The following is a 19,440-nucleotide window of genomic DNA, read 5'->3' on the forward strand; positions in this document are numbered from 1 at the left end:
CATTTATTTTTTTTAAATGTATTTTGTTGGGTGTGTAAGAGGTTCAATTTCTTAGCACACAGTAGGCCTCAGAAGGTAGCATCAGTGTAGATGTTACTTTCTGAGCTCAGAAATGACTTTGTACAGCACAGATATATATAGCTAGCTAACGTAATTTCCTTGACCACATTTGGTCTTGTTTCCCTAGCATGAGACAAAGCACATTAGAAGTTATGTTTGCATTTCTTCTTCACTTTACCAATGTCAGCAGAAACCCAGATAAGAAGTTACATTTAAGAACAATATGACTTTTGCTCAATTCTCACAGGCAGCAAAGTGCTATACCTGCGCATCACAAGGTTGAACAACATGGCTAGTGATTGCAATTTGCTTAATTTTAAGAATTTATTAACCCTGCGTTGATTCAGAGCTTAAATTACAAAACACAGGAAAATCACACAACTGTTTACAGACAGTTTCAATGATTTCTTTACCATTTAAATGGGAAGCATAAGTAACGGGTTGTACAATGCAAAAGAACAGATGGCTGAAGAAACAATAAGCTTGTGCTATTTAACTGGAACAAGGTGTACCCTGCCCCACAGAAGGTGCGTGTTCATCAGAAAAAACCTCCATGTGCCAATAGTGTGTTTCAATTGGTTAGTACACAGGCTCAAAACAGCTTATTAAGCAGAAACAATTTATGCAAAATACAAAAGTGTTATCTGACCAAAGACCACAGCTACACTCTGAGTTATGAAAAGCCAGTCACTCCAACATGGGTGTATTTTGGGCCACGTGCCAAGCTAAAAAGCTACAATGTGAGGGAAGCAAGAGTTTTAAAAGCCTTAAGGGGCGTTCACACCGGACGCGGCGCGGCAAAAGCAATGGTTTTCAATGAAGGCGGTTACGCGCAGCAGCAGAGGGACGCGCAAGAGATCAAATATTTTCAACTTTTGCCGCGCTTTAAATTTCAGATTTCCTGGCGTTGTATAATACAATTAAAAAAAAAAAAAAGATGTAGAATGGTGGTCTGTGGGTGTACAAATGAGATTACCGAGTGAATATTAAATATACATAATTACGTAAATGAGGTAATATATATTTTTTGTGCTAAACTCCACATTGAAAATAATTATGCACCTGCTTCTATAACGTAAGCTTTTTTTTTTTTTTTTTGATAAATTAACTGCAGACAAACTTTTAAAAGATAAAGCAAAACGTTTTATCCAAATCTGAGACCTATGGGTGACAATGATGTATTGACACGGAATGACCCATAAGTAAAAATGTAAAAGATAGTAAACTTAAAAAGACCCGCTGTATTTATTTATTTAAAACATGCTGTGCTGCCACTTCACCTGGAGCAGCCGGTGGTATTCGCCGTACTGTTTTCTTTTCTTTGGGAGAGGGGGGGGGGGGGGTCTTTCGGGGTGGTGCTACGCAACGTAAGCATTTTTTTTTTTTTTTTTTTGATAAATTAACTGCAGACAGACAACTGTTAAAAGATAAAGAAAAATGTTTTATTTGGCGTACATTTATTATATTTTTAACAGTTTTTAACAAAATTAATACAAAAGGAGGGGGGGGGGGGGGATTGTGGTGGTGTGGGGGTTACAATTAGATTTTATAAAAAAATATTTATAAATGTTTCGCTCCTCAGTTTTGTCTTTTGTCAGTGTCTTCAGTTCTGTCAAAATAGCTTTATTTTCCCGCTGGAATTTACTGTTTGTTGCTCGGTAACCAAAAGCCACTGTACCTGCAGCCGTGACGTAACAACGGACCGCCCACTGAATTTACCCTGCCGCGTGTGGTGTGAACAGTACTGCAGCGCGACGCGTCCGGTGTGAACGCCCCTTTACAGGTGAAAGGTTTTATTGTAACAGTGAAGGGTAAGAGTCTGGGTTTGGTTTCAGCGACTCCCCACAAACACAACCACTGAGCAATCGGAGGCTCTAAATGTATTGAAAAGGCTGTCAGCTGTGTATCTCTCGTTTGAGTTGTGCCCACCGGCGCCTCAGATCCTGCTTGACCGACTCCGGGGCGAAGCTGCAGTCGATCGCCTGCTCCGACAGGGCCCACACCTCAGCTGTGCTCAGGTTAAAGGTAGTGGCAGCCAACTGGTACTCCTGGGAGAGCTCGGTGGCAAAAACCCCCTTATCATCCGTCTGGATAGAGGGAGAACGGGACACACATGGACCTTTTATCACAAGTTACAGCAGTCAAACATTATTTTGTAAATAAAACTGTCTTACTGTTTTCTTTTCTAAGGCAATCCTATCAATATATAGTATGCAGGACTGGCACCTCCTATAGTTTAGAGATTCGGATACTCGTAACTCGTGCTACAAAAAACTCAGCAGCAGCATTTGGCACAGCACTAAGTTAAACACCACTACTTTCACATTTTCCTGTGTTCTTTCCCCACATTCTTACTGCATGCCATGTAGTTTAATTCCGTATTGTTCTGGAGAAAACCCCATCCATAAAAAAATAATTAATAAATAAATAAATGGTGAACATGTAAATCTGGCAGCCTTATCAATCAGTGTAGAGATTGGACCCCCAGCCCCCGGAGTCATCAGGCCTGGTTGTCCTGGTCTAAATTGGGGCAGCTTGCTATGGTTAATAATGTTATTAACAAAAAATGACCGGGACAAATGAGAAAGTCCCGCATTAGAAATACAGATATGGACATGTGTGTATACAGTCACATACAGCAGTGTTTTATGGACAGTCATTCCTACTCTAAGACCGGTAAACTCACACAGAGGACACAGGGATGGCCCAGGTTGTTCCAGTACAGGAAGTGATGTTTATCGTAGGAGGAGACAGTCTGGCCCTTGATGTTGGAGGTCATGCACAGCTCTATAGAGAGAGAGAGAGAGAGAGAGACACACACAGTCAAGTGCAGTTAAAGGAACAGAGGCTATTCTAACAAGCTCTCATGGGTTCAATGGCATTGTGCAGTTTCTATACAGCTTCCTCCAAAGAATTAGAGCACTCCCCACAGCTGGCAATAAGGGATACAGCACTCCCCACAGCAGGTAATCAGGGATACAGTACTCCCCACAGCAGGTAATCAGGGATACAGCACTCCCCACAGTGGGTAACAAGGGGATACAGCACTCCCCACAGCGGGTAACAAGGGATACAGGAGCACTGCCCACAGCGAGTAACAAGGGAGACAGAACTCCCCACAGCAGGTAATAAGGGATACAGCACTCCCCACAGCTGGCAATAAGGGATACAGCACTCCCCACAGCAGATAATAAGGGATACAGGATGGTGAATGAATAGGCGTGAATATCGGCAAGAGAAGTAAACAAAATGAAGATTGAAAGTCGAGGTCTGTTTACACGCTGCAAGTGTTGATCTAACCCATGCACAGATTCTTACAGTCCTAAAACTCTATTATATACTGATGTATTATTAATCTAGGACTATAAAATTCATCTATATTTGTTTCCTATTCATGACCAAATTGTTATTGTTTTGCAAGTGAATTTCGAGGGGTGCCTCATATATGATTATTAAATACTTCATTTTTAAAAGTTAATGTCAGCTGTGCCATTAAGAATAAAGCACAGTACCAAGTCAACATGGTACGAATGGGGTTTCTTCGTGATGTGGTGACATACAGACTAATTGAATGAATGATCCTCAGAACTTAAAACATCAGAGCAGTGAAAGCTGTAACTGTCATGGTTTTGTGCCACTTAACACAGTTCTGCTGCATCTCTGTATTCTTTTGATTAAATTTCTATTGACAGCATGTAGTCCTAGCCTGCTGAGGAGCTTTCTGACAGTTTTGTATGCTGCTTGCATCACAAACAAGCTCCATTCATGTAATCAACCAGACTGAATGAATTTCAATCCTATATTCTCAATACCAGCACAGCTGACATGTCCAGCTTCACTCAATTGTCCTGCTTGTTCCAATACTGCAGGGTCTCCTCATGCTTACCCAGAGGGATGCGTTTCTTCATCACGGTGTCCACGAGCTCCTGTGACCCGCCCACTTCTGGGTGAAGGAAGGTACCATGTCCTATCCTGTCAGGGGGGAGACTCAGGAGCAACTGAGTCTCTTCCTGCTGACTGGGCACCTGAAAGGGTATTGAAAGAGGCTTGATACAGTATAGCAGGTCTTTGATTCTCTTGATACAGCGTGACAGGTCTTTGATTCTCTTGATACAGTCGGCACCGCCTAATCAGGATTTCTGCTTAAATGGGACACAACTCTAGGTTCTTCCCAATGCTATTTGCGTTGTTTAAATTGGGACATCAGAGCAGGACAGGTACACGTAGCACAGTGCAACAAGTACATGATTACACTGTTGAACTCTTGAAGGAGCTTGAGTCTCCTGTGGTTTCTCAGGTGCCTCGCCTTGTGGTAAGATGTGATTGCTCATTTCATGTAGAAATAAAAAAAACAGCGATTCATTTTGTGTAGGAATAAAAAAACAAATTGCCTCGTATTTTATATTATGTATTTAACATTTAATCATAATGTGATGTAATTTAATTATTTTACTTTTCATTTAGAAACAAAAAAAGTATGACTAAGGTCGTGTCAAACGCCTCTCGTTTAATTGGGTCAGCCTCTTATTTGGGATATATTTACTTCTCCGTGGCATCCCGATGAAGTGGCACCGACTGTACTCACAGCTCTTACACCGCTCTACATGGCACTGAAACAGCTCACTTACAGTACAATGACAAGACAACATTGGCACTGGTCTCCCAGCCCAGTGAGCCCTACAAAAAGGTCTCATAATACATTTACTGTGAAAAGGGCTCTTAAACACTCAGCCTCTTTCTGATCACAAGGTACCCATACTGATCAGAGATCAATATGTTTAACACTTCTTTTAAAGTTAAGAGCTTGATGTTTAAATGTAGGCTTTAAAAATGAGCGTCCCGCGATTGTATTTAATAACAATTCTCATTGAGCCTTCGTTGCAAATGAACTATCTGATTAAACCCAGCATGCAAACCGACAGACTGCCAAACCCAAACTGATGAATGTGCTAGAATGACTTCCAATATGATATGTTGTTGTGTTATCTGTTTTCCAGAAAAACAAATCTAAAGCTCTGAATTTATGGACATACTGTAAATGGAAGCACACAAAGCAATACTTTAGTTTTTCCATACATTTCAGCCTCTTACAGAAAACGTTACCTTAGGATGCAGTTCAATAGTGCCGTTAGCCATTGGTCAGTATTAAATTATTCCATGTTTTTAATGTATTGTTTTACTGTGAACTGTTCCTTGATTGATAAATAACATATTGACCTTTACTTGAACGTCTTTTATAAGTAAATGCACTTCATGTCAAGTAATCCGTATGAACAGAAAATAAATTGGAGGTGAAGCTGGAGAACATGAACATGGAGAACACAATGGGTCACAGGGCATTACTAAGGGAAGTTTTACCCCCTTCAGACATGCAGGGGCATCCTGAGACACACTGCTCTTCCTGTGTGCGGACGGAACTCCTGCCCTCGAACCCTTTTCTCCATCACATGTGGTTTAGGTGTCGTCAACCACAAGCGGAGGAAACGCCACAGAATTTGGTCAGCTTAATGGAATGACCAACAAAGCATTCCATCTCCAAAGGTCCAACACTCCAGCCTCCCTGCAGCAGTAATGTCAGCGCTCTTACCTCAGCCAGGTGCAGAGCCAGTTTGAGTCCTGAATTCCTAGCCCTCTGAAGTGAAGGAATGAGGTCCTTGCCGTGACCTACCTTCAAAACAAAGAAACACTATTTGTTCATTAACTGAAGACAACAGCAACGGTGTTTCATTTCATATCGATTTCAGTAAAACCTGGAGTTCAGCCTTAAGCAGTGGCCATCATTCTACTATCCACTTCAATTAACATTGCCTGTCTTACCCTAAAACTAGAAAGGAAGGGGTGAGAAATTAAAAAAAAAAAAAAAAAGAAAACAGAAGGGAGACCACATCAAATCAAGTGCAACACCTCAGGAAGATAGCCATTAAATATATTTATCTAAATGCTAGAAGTCTCAAACTAAATGTTAGAACTTAAAGCTACTGCACTAACAAGTAATTACAATGTGATAGGTGTTACAGAAACTTGGTTATGCGACAGTGATGGAGACAAATATAATATCAGTGGGTATACACTGTATAGGAAAGACAGGCAGGACAGAAGGGGCGGAGGGGTAGCGCTATACATCAAAAATAGTCTTGAAACCCAGGTGTTAAATCTGGAAGAAAAAAAACATAATAGGGGCATGCTATAGACAGCCAAATTCAGATACCGAGCAAAATAATCTGTTATACAATGACATTAGAAATGCGTGCAGCAAAGGAGAAGCCATACTAATGGAGGATTTCAACTTCCAACATATAAAATGGGAAAACCCAGTGGGGAGCATGACAGACAAAACTGAAATGGTAGACATGGCAAATGACTGTATCCTAACGCAATTTGTCAAGGCACCGACTAGAAGGGAGGCATGCCTTGATTTAGTCTTTTCAAATAACCAAGACAGAATAACTAAAACAGAGGTCAGAGAACCATTGGCAAACTCGGATCACAATGGTCTCATTTGAAGTGCTTTTTAAAACCCCAAAAGTAATGATTAAAGCTAAGGTTTACAATTTTAAAAAGGCAAACTATGAAGGTATGAAAGAGAGACTAACAGAAGTAGACTGGAATAAATAGAGAAAACATCCACAGAAAAGGGATGGCTAGTTTTTTTTTTTTTTAAATATAGTACTAGAGGCGCAAAACAATTACATCCCAAAAGTAAACAAATCTAAATCTAAAACAAAATGGAAAAAATTGTTTAATAGATCAATTAAAACAAATATTCAAAGAAAAAAAAGGCACTTTAGAGTGTTTAAAAGGGACCAAGAACAAAGTACACAGAAAGAGTACTTGGAACTGCAAGCGCAAGTCAAAAAGGAAGTTAGAAAGGCCAAGACAGAGATAGAAATGAACATTGCTAAGGGGGCTAAAACCAATTCCAAAATGTTTTTCCAATATTATAACAGCAAACTAACATTCAAGGAGTAGGTAAAATGTCTAAGATACAAATGGCAAAATCTTAGATGTAGAGAAAAAATAGCAAATATATAAATGGATTACTTTTCACAAGTTTTTACAAAGGAGGATACAGACATGCCCCACATGTCGACCTGTTCCTATCCAGTTCTAAATAACTTTAGCATAAGAGGTAGAAGTGTTAAATGGACTAGGAGCTCTTAAAATAAACAAATCCCCTGGGCCGGATGAGATCCTCCCAATGGTACTCAAACAAATGAAAAAAGTTATTTACAAACCGCTAACCAAGATCATGCAACAGTCTCTTGACACAGGGGGTGTTCTAACATACTTGAGAATTGCAAATGTAATACCGATCCTCAAAAAGGGAGACAAAACCGAACAAGGTAACTACAGACCAATAAGCCTGACTTCTATTATATGTAAACTTATGGAAACTATAAGAAGATCGAAAATGGAAAATGACCTATATGGTAACAGTATCCTGGGAGACAGTCAGCATGGTTTTAGGAAAGGGAGATCGTGTCTAACTATCCTGCTTGATATTTTTGAGGATGCAACATCGACAATGACATGGTTTATTTAGATTTCCAGAAAGCTTTTGACAAAGTCTACATAAAAGATTAATTCTCAAACTGAACGCAGTAGGGAATCAAGGAAATGCATGCATGTGGATTAGGGAGTGGTTAACATGTAGAAAACAGACAGTACTGATAAGAGGAGAAACCTCAAAATGGAGCAAGGTAACCAATGGATTACCACACGGATCAGTATTAGGTCCTCTGCTATTCCTACACTACATTAATTACTTAGATTCTGGTATAGTAAGAAAAGTTGTTAAATTTGCAGAAGACACAAAAATGGGAGGAGTGGCAAACACTGTTGCAGCAGCAAAGGTCATTCAAAATGATCTAGACAGCATTCAGAACTGGGCAGACACATGGTAAATAACATTTAATAGAGAAGAGAAAAGTGTAGGCAATAAAAATGTGCATTATAACTATCATATGGGAGATACTGAAATTGAAGAAGGAATCTATGAAAAAGACCTAGGAGTTTATGTTGACTCAGAAATGTCTTCATCTAGACAATGTGGGGAAGCTATAAAAAAGGCCAACAAGATGCTCGGATATATTGTGAGAAGTGTTGAATTTAAATTAAGGGAAGTAATGTTAAAACTTTACAATGCATTAGTAAGACCTCATCTAGAATATTGTGTTCAGTTCTGGTCACCTCGTTACAAAAAGGATATTGCTGCTCTAGAAAGAGTGCAAAGAAGAGCAACCAGAATTATCCCGTATGCAGACAGGCTAAAAGAATTGAATCTATTCAGTCTTAAACAAAGAAGACTACGCGGCGATCTGATTCAAGCATTCAAAATTCTAAAAAGTATAGACAATGTCGACCCAGGGGACTTCTTTGACCTGAAAAAAGAAACAAAGGAACAGGGGTCACAAATGGAGATTAGATAAAGGGGCATTCAGAACAGAATAGGAGGGACTTTCTTTACACAGAGAATTGTGAGGGTCTGGAACCAACTCCCCAGTAATGTTGTTGAAGCCGACACCCTGGGATCCTTCAAGAAGCTGCTTGATGAGATTCTGGGATCAACTTTTTACACTCATAACTTTACAGTCTGTATCAAAGCGCTTTTCAAAATGTCCACTCTAGTGCACTGGGGTTTGAGATCTTTCCTTTAAATCACTGCAGGAACAGCAATGAAATTTTTTTTTAAAACATTGCAACAAGTGCTCTGACTTTTCTGTTCTGCCCAACGTCATGGATCGTTATTGCTGCGTTACCCGTTTGACAATGTGGGCAATAATTCTTGCATTATCAGTGCACTAGAGCAGACATTTTGAAAACAGCTTTGAAACAGACTTTAAATAAGTGTAAAAAGTTGTCAGGATGGCAACAATGAAAAGACAAAATTACAGGTACGTTATTTAAACAATTGTAGCAACGTGTAACGCTATACTGTTCAGAACCCCGCTACTTACTCCTTAGTTGGTATGACCACGTAGCTCCCAGTTCACTGTTAATATTAATACAGGGCCTCAATGGTTTTTTGCAGACTGCACACTTAAAAACCCGACGGACATGCTGGTTACCACAGCTACACAGGAACCCACTACGATGCCCTTGATTGAGATCGTGCTTTCCCATCACTGCTATTCAATAGTTTCACACAACTCTCACAATGTCTTATAATGTCTAGTGGATCAAATGACACTTCCATGCACATGACAAATGTTCTTACATTTTCTATCCTCAAATATATTGGGCAGTCAGTGCAGTATAACAGGATAACCACAAGGGCCAGGCCAATGAGCTCAATATTAATGTGACTGCTGGCAAGATAACCACTTCGACTTGGTGGTCATCTATTTGTGAGTCAAGTTAATAAGAACATAAGAAAGTTTACAAACGAGAGAAGGTCATTTGGCCCATCTTGCTTGTTTGGTTGTTAGTAGCTTATTGATCCCAGAATCTCATCAAGCAGCTTCTTGAAAGATCTCAGGGTGTCAGCTTCAACATTACTGGGGAGTTGGTTCTCCGTACACTCGTCAAAGCCAAGGGATTTTAAATAAACCTCAGAACAGATTTTCTAATCGTCCACAAGTTCGGTTTCTTTGGTGACAAGGTAATTAAAGTTTTATTGTATTGAAGACACTGCAGCAAAAAGGAAATCTCAGAGAGACTGACCGTCGGGTCTCCGCTGAGGTCCAGCCCCACCACAACACCATCGCTGGACACAGAGAAATCTTCAGCCATCTTTACAGTTTCCATGGCAACTTCGGTACCATGCCTTCTGTCAATGGCCACCAAAAATCTAGAGAAAGGAAATCCTTCAGCTTCCCCTCACACCATAGCAGCAACATCAATCACTAAACACTGTCAACAGAGTGTAGGGGGTGTCTGTGCATCACAGCCTAGAGTGTGAGCACTAACAATGAAAACCGTGTGCGACTAACTTTAGTCAATGAATACTTGTTGAATGCTTACTGTTAAATAAACAAGCTTGTCTGGAACATACATCGGACTACAGAAGCAGAAGTACATTATAGAATATGCATGAATTAGTTGAATGAAAAGAGCATAAGTGATGTTTAAGACCAAGATGTCTTTAGGTAAAGTAGGTGTTAGCATCATGGTAAAGTACAGTAAAATGGTCGATTTACAGCCCATGGACTAACTTCTTGAGTTCAAGATACATGTAAAAATGTAAGTGCGACAGAGGTGGACAAATGTATACACTGACAGACAGAATGAGATTTATCAGATTTTAGTTTTTTGTTCATTTATTTGACAGGTTTGATAAAATTAAGTTCCTAGCATACAAGTTTACACCAAAGGTGTAGGGTATGGTTAACTTTCTATTTACCTTACTTCGACATCCACACCTTCTTGTTTACAGTGTTTGATGGCTTCAAGTACTGTTTCTACATACTTCCTTTTAGTCAGCCCTACAAAAATGAAAAAGAACCTGTACATGTATGTAATAAGGCCCAACAGGGTGTGTGTATACGTTGAATATACAGACGCCTCGGGGTGCTGTGAGGCAAGAGACGAAGTCAAGTTCCTCCACACACACACACCCCTTGTATATTCGACTTATACAGGCGCCCTGAATGACCTTATTGCATTTATAATCCAGGTCAAACTGTGGATTTGAAGAAAAACACACACACACACACACACACACACACAAATCCGCAAAAAAAAAAAAAAAAAGTTTATGAAATATGCTAATGCCAATAAAAGTAATCCCATTTATAACTTTGAACTACACACAAAGTTAAGCTGAGTAAATTAATTTTAGTGGAACATGCAGAAGAAAGTTCATCTTTATTTTTGATATTGTGCACACTGCCATTGTAAAGATACACCAGGGGGCGGAGTTGAGACGGCACAGAGTTATTTTTTTCCGGTCACTGACAGTGCAGACACTCTGTTTGAGCAGAAAAGACAGGAGGAATAAAAATAAATTCAACGACATCTCTGATTTCAGTAATTTGTTCAAGGTGTCTGTCAGAGCGGTGGATAATGTGCAGAAATGTATTTTTTGTTTTTCTTTAGCGTTTACAAACCACTAAGAATACATTATTTGAAGTGACAAAGTTGGGGTGAGTGAGTATAAAACACAGTCATTTTCTTTCTCCTGTTTTGCTATCTTTCAGTTCATTAATCATCACCCAAATCAGCATGTCTACTTACTATTTTTGGGATTTCTTTGCTGGTGATTGGTCACTCAGTGTTATAGTTGAGGCTGTACATCCGTTACTGTAAACAAGACGGTTACCGGTACTTTAAATGCTGTGAGGCAGTGCAGTGATTTCGAAATGTCCATATCCATTTAATATATCACATTGCTTGTTTCACGTTCCATTGCCAGCCCTGGATTTATTTTTATATAAACTGTATGGGGCACTGGATCTTTAAAAGGGGATACTATAACTGTCAATTTAAATTAATATACACACGTGCTCAAATTTGTTGGTACCCTTCCACAAAAAACGAATGCACAATTTTCTCTAAAATAACTTGAAACTGACAAAAGTAATTGGCATCCACCATTGTTTATTCCATATTTCATAGAAATCAGACTTTGCTTTTGATTTTTTATTCAACATAATATTGTAAATAAGAAAACAAATGAAAATGGCATGGACAAAAATGATGGGACCGCTAACCTAATATTTTGTTGCACAACCTTTAGAGGCAATCACTGCAATCAAACGTTTTCTGTAGCTCTCAATGAGACTTCTGCACCTGTTAACAGGTAGTTTGGCCCACTCTTCCTGAGCAAACTGCTCCAGCTGTCTCAGGTTTGATGGGTGCCTTCTCCAGACTGCAAGTTTCAGCTCTTTCCATAGATGTTCAATAGGATTCAGATCAGGACTCATAGAAGGCCACTTCAGAATAGTCCAATGTTTTGTTCTTATCCCTTCTTGGGTGCTTTTAGCTGTGTGTTTTGGGTCATTATCCTGTTGGAGGACCCATGACCTGCGACTGAGACAGAGCTTTCTGACACTGGGCAGTACGATTCGCTCCAGAATGCCTTGATAGTCTTGAGATTTCATTGTGCCCTGCACAGATTCAAGGCACCCTGTGCCAGGCGCAGCAAAGCAGCCCCAAAACATAACCGAGCCTCCTCCATGTTTCACTGTAGGTATGGTGTTCTTTTCTTTGAAAGCTTCATTTTTTCATCTGTGAACATAGAGCTGATGTGACTTGCCAAAAAGCTCCAGTTTCGACTCATCTTTCCAAAAGACATTCTCCCAGAAGGACTGTGGCTTGTCAATATGCATTTTAGCAAATTCCAGTCTGGCTTTATGTTTTTCTGTCAAAAGTGGAGTCCTGCTGGGTCTTCTTCCATGGAGCCCACTTTCGCTCAAAAAGCGACGGATGGTGAGATCAGAAACTGACGTACCTTCACCTTGGAGTTCAGCTTGTATCTTTGGCAGTTATCCTTGGTTCTTTTTCTACCATTCGCACTGTCCTTCTGTTCAATCTGGGGTCGATTTTCCTCTTGCGGCCGCGCCCAGGGAGGTTGGCTACAGTTCCATGGACCTTAAACTTCTTAATAATATTTGCAACTGTTGTCACAGGAACATCAAGCTGCTTGGAGATGGTCTTGTAGCCTTTACCTTTACCATGCTTGTCTTATTTTCTTTCTGGTCTCCTCAGACAACTCTCTCCTTTGCTTTCTCTGGTCCATGTTCAGTGTGGTGCACACAATGATACCAAACAAAACAGTGACTACTTTTCTCCATTTAAATAGGCTGAATGACTGATTACAAGATTGGAGACATGTGTGATACTAATTAAAGAAACTAATTAGTTTGAAATATCACTATAATCCAATTATTTATTACCTTTTCTAAGGGGTACCAACAAATGTGTCCAGGCCATTTTAGAATATCTTTGTAGAATAAGCAATAATTCATCTCTTTTCACAGCTTCTTTGCTTTATTCTATGACATACCAAAGGCATCTAAGTATACATGATAAAATAGCTTTTAATTTCATCACTTTTCAGGAGGAATGAAGCATTATTTCAATGAGCTGTAAGGGTACCAACAAATTTCAGCACGTCTGTATATTGTGGTAGAGTAGGGGGGAGGAGGAAAATAAGAAAAGTTGTAGTCCAAGAGGAACTGCAGGACTACAATGCACAGAAGAGAGGCCACAGAGTTACCAGGATCCAGAGGGGACCTGGCTCCTTTTCAATGTGAAGCACCTGGCTCCAATTGAATTGAATGAAGCCCTGTATAAAGGGGGGGGGGGGGGGGGCTGCAGTCAGGGCTACTGCGGAGTCTGTAAAGAGACCTGTGAGGTCAGAAAGGTACGGGCGCAAAAAATGGCTGTGTTTTGCTTCTAACATTGTTGACGGTGTAAAGACAAGTGTTGGTATCTTTAACTGGGAAATGGCGTATCCATCCACTTTGGTTAGTTTAAGGAATTTGTAAATGTTAAGGAAGTGCTCTGGGTTTTTTTTTTTTTGTTTATTTTTATTTTGTGTAAAATAAATGTGCGCACCAGCGCTTAAAAACAAAGTTCCTGTGTCGGTCAGTAACTGTGCTTAAAATCAAGATCTATCACAAAGATTGTTCACTATATACATAAGAAGGGCTGAATGGCCTCCGCTCATTAGTAATCTATATATTCATGCTGTCTCTCAATGAACAACACTAAACAAGTCCTAATACTTGGAGTCAATAGGATGTAGATTCTCCAGCTCCCAAAACACTTTTGAAACAACTTACCAGAACTATTTTGGTATGAAAGGGATAAAGGGGTAGAACCAAATGAAAGCAGCCAGTACCTGTGCTCTTCTCCTCTCTGGGTGTGCTTCTCAACTCCAGGTATTTCACTCCGTCTGAAGCAAACTCCTTTATGACATCTGTGGTTACCTGCAACACAAAAAGGTACCCCCAGACATGGTCACACAGGCCAGTACTGAAACTGCAGCAGGAACTGGAAAACAAAGGAAATCCCATTCATTGCAGAAGTCTTTTTTGATGGGTTAGTAAAAGTTTGATATTCGTAAAACTGCTCTACACTGCTGTAGACTTATTACCAACATCGTAAAAGTTAAATTCATAGGAATCTATGCTGCAACAGCAGGACATGAAAAAGTAGTGGTGGGCTGATCAATCTAAAGTACTGCTATTTCAATCCAAAACAAAGGTGAACACACACATCTGTATGATTGAATCACACAAATGATATCTGTACACTTAAACCTTTACGGTCCATTGTCGGACCTGGTCTGACATTGCAATTATTCTTATCAGGTCCATTGTCGGACCCTGTCCGACATCATTATAGAAACGCAAAAAACAAGTTTTACTCGTTTTTTCTCCGGAAAAAGTCAAGAAAACCATTCAATGGCCGAGTGGGAACGACAGGAGCCGAGACAAGTCGAAAAAAAAAAAAAAGGCGTATCTCATGAATAGTCATACATGGCCCTGGTATCAGATAACGGGGCAGTCATAAGTAAACAACCTGGCTGATAGAAAGTCAGTGCACAGAGAACACGGACATTTGCAGAGCTTTTTTGAGATGTTATAGTAATAAAATAATGACTTGGATCGCATTATTGAGGAGTTTGGTGATAAAACGAGTGATCAGGAGACGATTGATCGGTATGCACGACTATTATTATTTATTTCTTACATAGGTGAAAGCTATAACGAACGAAAGGGTGGGGCGGGGCTGGAGATGCCTAGTGCTTTGTCGATATGCCGGGCCATTTAAACCCGTTTGACTGTGAAAAAAAAACACTTTTAAACAGCGCGTCTAAAATTAACTGCGCGTGTGAAAATAAATTAGACCTGACGTGCCCGACGCGCATTTAATAAATGGACAGCAAAGGGTTAATGTCAAGCCATTAAAAAAAAAAAAAAAAAAACCTGTTACAACAATGTGGCAGTGAAATGGTTACTTTCTACTTAAATAGACAGCGAGAAGAATCTATACCGTGAATATGTCTTCCACTCTATCCGTCAACTGGTGGATTACTTCAAACACCTGGAAACACCTCAAACAAGAGAACCACACAATTCATTATCATCATGTCCTTTTTCAAATAACCACAGGATACAATAACTGAATTTCTTGTCGTTTTACACAATTATGCAGCTATCTAAAGGGCTACTTTCACAATTAGCAAAACATTTTGTGCATAACAACATGCCCCACAATAATACAAGACACTGGCCAGTGTTGTAGTCCTATGTTTTATACAGCAGGTGACACTTGAAACTGTACATATGTATGAAAGATGTTGGAGTATTAAAATGCCTGCTGGGGGTATTGGGTCTACAACCCCAGCTGGTTACAGTGTGGCAGTACTCACTCATCGAGCGTCCTGCGCTGCCCCCTGTTGATGGCAGTCATGCTGTGCTGGATGTGGAGGTGTGGCTTCTGAGCAATGAGCCGCTGCATCGTGGCCGAGCTGATGGAACCATTCAGGTGAGCGTGCAGCTCCTGTGCAGACAACAAGGGTCACGTCACCCTTCATATGTTTAAAACCACACTTTTGTCTGTATGCTACCTACCTACAAGAAGTGAACTTTTATGACCACCTGTCATTTGTGGGGGTGTCTTATAATCTCAAATAATTAATACAAGTACTTGAAAATAGGTAAGTGATATCTTACAGCAGGGGTTCTGTGACGAAGTGCCCGCCCCTGTGTGCATTCTGTTATATGTTGCGTGTGGTGTGTTAAATGTTGGTGTATAGTCATTGGTACACGGGATATAAACGGGTCTGTGTAACACGAGTGTTTAAAATGTATATTTGTATTTAGGCACGAGGATGGCACAGCACTTCACGTGCAAGTAAAATGTAATATGTGAGCACAGGGAATTGCACTTTATTGATTCACGTGCAGTTGTACCGCGACTCCAATTGAATGATTGATTAGCAGTCGAGTCTCGGTACAACTGCATAAAAGCAGCATGTTTTCACTCAGTCGGGGTTGGGTGTTCGAGAGTGGAGAACGGGAGAGAGAGAGGAGTTAAAATAAGTAATAATAATAAGTGTTTTGTACTCACCGTGTTTGTTTGTCTCCGTGCACCGTTTGTTAATTGTTAGTTCGTTTTGTTTGTCTGTTTATTTTGGCTACAAGTGTCGTGTCCTGTTTTGTGTTTAAAACCTTTTATTTTCTGTTCTGTTTAATTATTAAATGCTGAGCGCGATCACGCGATCTGGTCTGACGCCACCCACTCCGGCCGTCTTTGTGACAGGTTCTCAAACTGTTTTTGCTGGGCCCCCCTTTGGAAATGTTTCAGGCTGCATCAACCCGCAGCAGCCTACGCCACAATACTGGAGCTCAAAACAACCATGGCGGCTAATGCAAAAATTGTATCTTCCACAGCAAATAATGTATTTGCAACCACAGAGCACACTTCTCACATCCAGTCACAGGAATTAGAAAGACATAGTTCTAAGTGCCATTTACTTAGATACTTTGTGGTTAATTTGTGACTGCTCCTGTTCAACATGGAACTTGGTAGGTATCATCCTGTGTAGATTACAGTTGGCGACCTGACGCATTTTTTGGAAAAACCTTTCAAAATCTTCTTGGGAAGCGATGAACTGATTGATATGAAACTTTGCATATGTCATCAACAACCAAACACGCCTCAAGTTTGTGAGCAGAAATTGCTGTGAAAGTTTACTATCAAAATGGCTGCCACAAATTTTACCGAAACTGCGTTTATTTGAAAGCAGTTTGACCAACAAACTCCAAACTTGGTAAACATTGTCCCGGTGACAATGGAATACAAATATGTCAAAATGGTAATGTTTTGTAAAACAATATGGCCACCAGACATACATTTACATCTTAAATTTAAAACTGCCTCAGTTGACACACGGTTTACTTGACTAACTCCAAATTTCACAAGCATCATCCCTGTCACTATCAATTCACCTGACTAAGAAAAAGGTGTTGACCTGAACCAAAATGGCCGTCTGATGCACTTTTTTTAGAAATCATCTTTTGAAATCATCTTGGGAACTGGTGAAGTTATTGACCTGACACTTTGCATCTATCAGCAACCAAACCCTCTTCAACTTTGCCAAAACGCACACCAAACTGCTTCTGCTCGAAAACCATTTAACCAACTTAATCCCAGTGACAATGGAATTAAAATATGGCAAAATGGTGTTGTTTTGTTAAACAAGATGGCTGCTGGACCTACATTTTCAAATTAAATTTAAAACTGCTTCAATTTAAAAATGGTTTACTTGAAAAACTCCAAACCTGAAAGCCATCATGCCTGTGTCAGTACAATTAACTTTTTCAAAAATGGTGTTTGTGCGTGAACCAAGATGGCCACCCAAAGCATTTTTTGGAAAAAAACTTTCAAAATCTTCTTGTGGTGAACTGGTGAAGTTACTGATTTCAAACTTGTCAAATATCAAGAATATGTTTGGTACTGGTACTGGGGCTTGGGAGCTGTAAAACTGCCTGGCTGCTAAAGAAAAATAAGTGGCCTGAAAACTCTCTGCTGTTTTGATATTTTTTGTGAAATGCCTAAATAATCCAAACACAGTGGAATGCAAACTGTACAAGTGGCTCTTAACATATGAAGGCACAACCGATTTCTGCAGTACTTGATGTAAGTTCACATTAATATTATTATTGGGGACCAATTGTTGTGCACCCATTGCTTACCTGAACATTAGGGAAATCCTAGAACACTTCAGAACGCTTTAGACAGCTCTTCCTTTTTAAACGTTTGAGTTACCATGGAGCTCAGGACAGAAAAAAAAAATTCACAGTGACACTGCCAGTGAACACGTGTGACTGAAAATTCCTTGAGGCGCACTCATATTGAGCTCAGTCTGACAGCGTCCCTCCCTCTGTTTGCCCGTCATTAACCAATCATACAGTATGTCTTTCTTGAGGCTTAATGCTGGGAGGTGCACAGTAAAAACAATGGCAACAATAATACATTATGAAAATGATTCACTTTCTTGCAGGACGAGATTAGACAGAATTCAACTGAATTGTGACCGAATGGGCCAGCTGATGCTGAGCATGTTTGTGAATGTGTTGTAGATCAGATGTGATGGTGTTGACGGACTGGCACATAAACAACTTTTTTTTTTTTTTTAATTTGAGAGGCATTGCGGCAAGTGGCTTTGGCAATGTGGCTATTGACGCCAGTGCCATCCGTTACTTTGCGCCTTGCGAGAGATAGACGTGCTCAAATTTGTTGGTAACCTTACAGCTCATTGAAATAATGCTTCATTCCTCCTGAAAAGTGATGACATTAAAAGCTTTTTTATCATGTATACTTAGATGCCTTTGGTATGTCATAGAATCAAGCAAAGAAGCTGTGAAAAGAGATGAATTATTGCTTATTCTACAAAGATATTCTAAAATGGCCTGGACACATTTGTTGGTAACTCTTAGAAAAGGTAATAAATAATTGGATTATAGTGATATTTCAAACCAATTAGTTTATTTAATTAGTATCACACATGTCTCCAATCTTGTAATCAGTCATTCAGCCTATTTAAATGGAGAAAAGTAGTCACTGTGCTGTTTGGTATCATTGTGTGCACCACACTGAACATGGACCAGAAAAAACAAAGGAGAGAGTTGTCTGAGGAGATCAGAAAGAAAAGAAGACAAGCATGGTAAAGGTAAAGGCTACAAGACCATCTCCAAGCAGCTTGATGTTCCTGTGACAACAGTTGCAAATATTATTAAGAAGTTTAAGGTCCATGGAACTGTAGCCAACCTCCCTGGGCGCGGCCGCAAGAGGAAAATCGACCCCAGGTTGAACAGAAGGATAGTGCGAATGGTAGAAAAAGAACCAAGGATAACTGCCAAAGAGATACAAGCTGAACTCCAAGGTGAAGGTACGTCAGTTTCTGATCTCACCATCCGTCGCTTTTTGAGCGAAAGTGGGCTCCATGGAAAAAGACCCACTTTTGACAGAAAAACATAAAAAAGCCAGACTGGAATTTGCTAAAATGCATATTGACAAGCCACAGTCCTTCTGGGAGAATGTCCTTTGGACAGATGAGTCAAAACTGGAGCTTTTTGGCAAGTCACATCAGCTCTATGTTCACAGACGAAAAAATTAAGCTTTCAAAGAAAAGAACACCATACCTACAGTGAAACATGGAGGAGGCTCGGTTATGTTTTGGGGCTGCTTTGCTGCGCCTGGCACAGGGTGCCTTGAATCTGTGCAGGGCACAATGAAATCTCAAGACTATCAAGGCATTCTGGAGCGAAACGTACTGCCCAGTGTCAGAAAGCTCTGTCTCAGTCGCAGGTCATGGGTCCTCCAACAGGATAATGACCCAAAACACACAGCTAAAAGCACCCAAGAAGGGATAAGAACAAAACATTGGACTATTCTGAAGTGGCCTTCTATGAGTCCTGATCT

The 19,440-nt window shown here is 40.1% G+C and overlaps 1 protein-coding gene across 2 annotated transcripts in view; it reads right to left on the bottom strand.

Annotated features, from left to right (window-relative positions):
* Window positions 1–365: 365 nt before the first annotated feature.
* adal (adenosine deaminase-like) overlaps window positions 366–19,440 on the bottom strand; it is a 30,599-nt gene continuing 11,524 nt past the window's right edge. Inside the window, exons 2-10 of one of the 2 annotated variants that reach the window (XM_034915818.2) lie at window positions 15,383–15,513; window positions 15,004–15,064; window positions 13,847–13,934; window positions 10,403–10,484; window positions 9,724–9,850; window positions 5,648–5,728; window positions 3,947–4,085; window positions 2,747–2,847; window positions 366–2,147 (exon numbers count right to left, since the gene is read on the bottom strand). In XM_034915818.2, coding sequence (XP_034771709.1) covers window positions 1,956–2,147; window positions 2,747–2,847; window positions 3,947–4,085; window positions 5,648–5,728; window positions 9,724–9,850; window positions 10,403–10,484; window positions 13,847–13,934; window positions 15,004–15,064; window positions 15,383–15,513 — 1,002 coding nt within the window. In that variant the 3' untranslated portion in view covers window positions 366–1,955. The remainder of the gene's footprint in view (window positions 2,148–2,746; window positions 2,848–3,946; window positions 4,086–5,647; window positions 5,729–9,723; window positions 9,851–10,402; window positions 10,485–13,846; window positions 13,935–15,003; window positions 15,065–15,382; window positions 15,514–19,440) is intronic. The other variant, XM_058998376.1, reaches the window with a different exon arrangement.

Source organism: Acipenser ruthenus, chromosome 24 (assembly GCF_902713425.1).
Source record: "Acipenser ruthenus chromosome 24, fAciRut3.2 maternal haplotype, whole genome shotgun sequence".
Taxonomy (NCBI): domain Eukaryota; kingdom Metazoa; phylum Chordata; class Actinopteri; order Acipenseriformes; family Acipenseridae; genus Acipenser; species Acipenser ruthenus.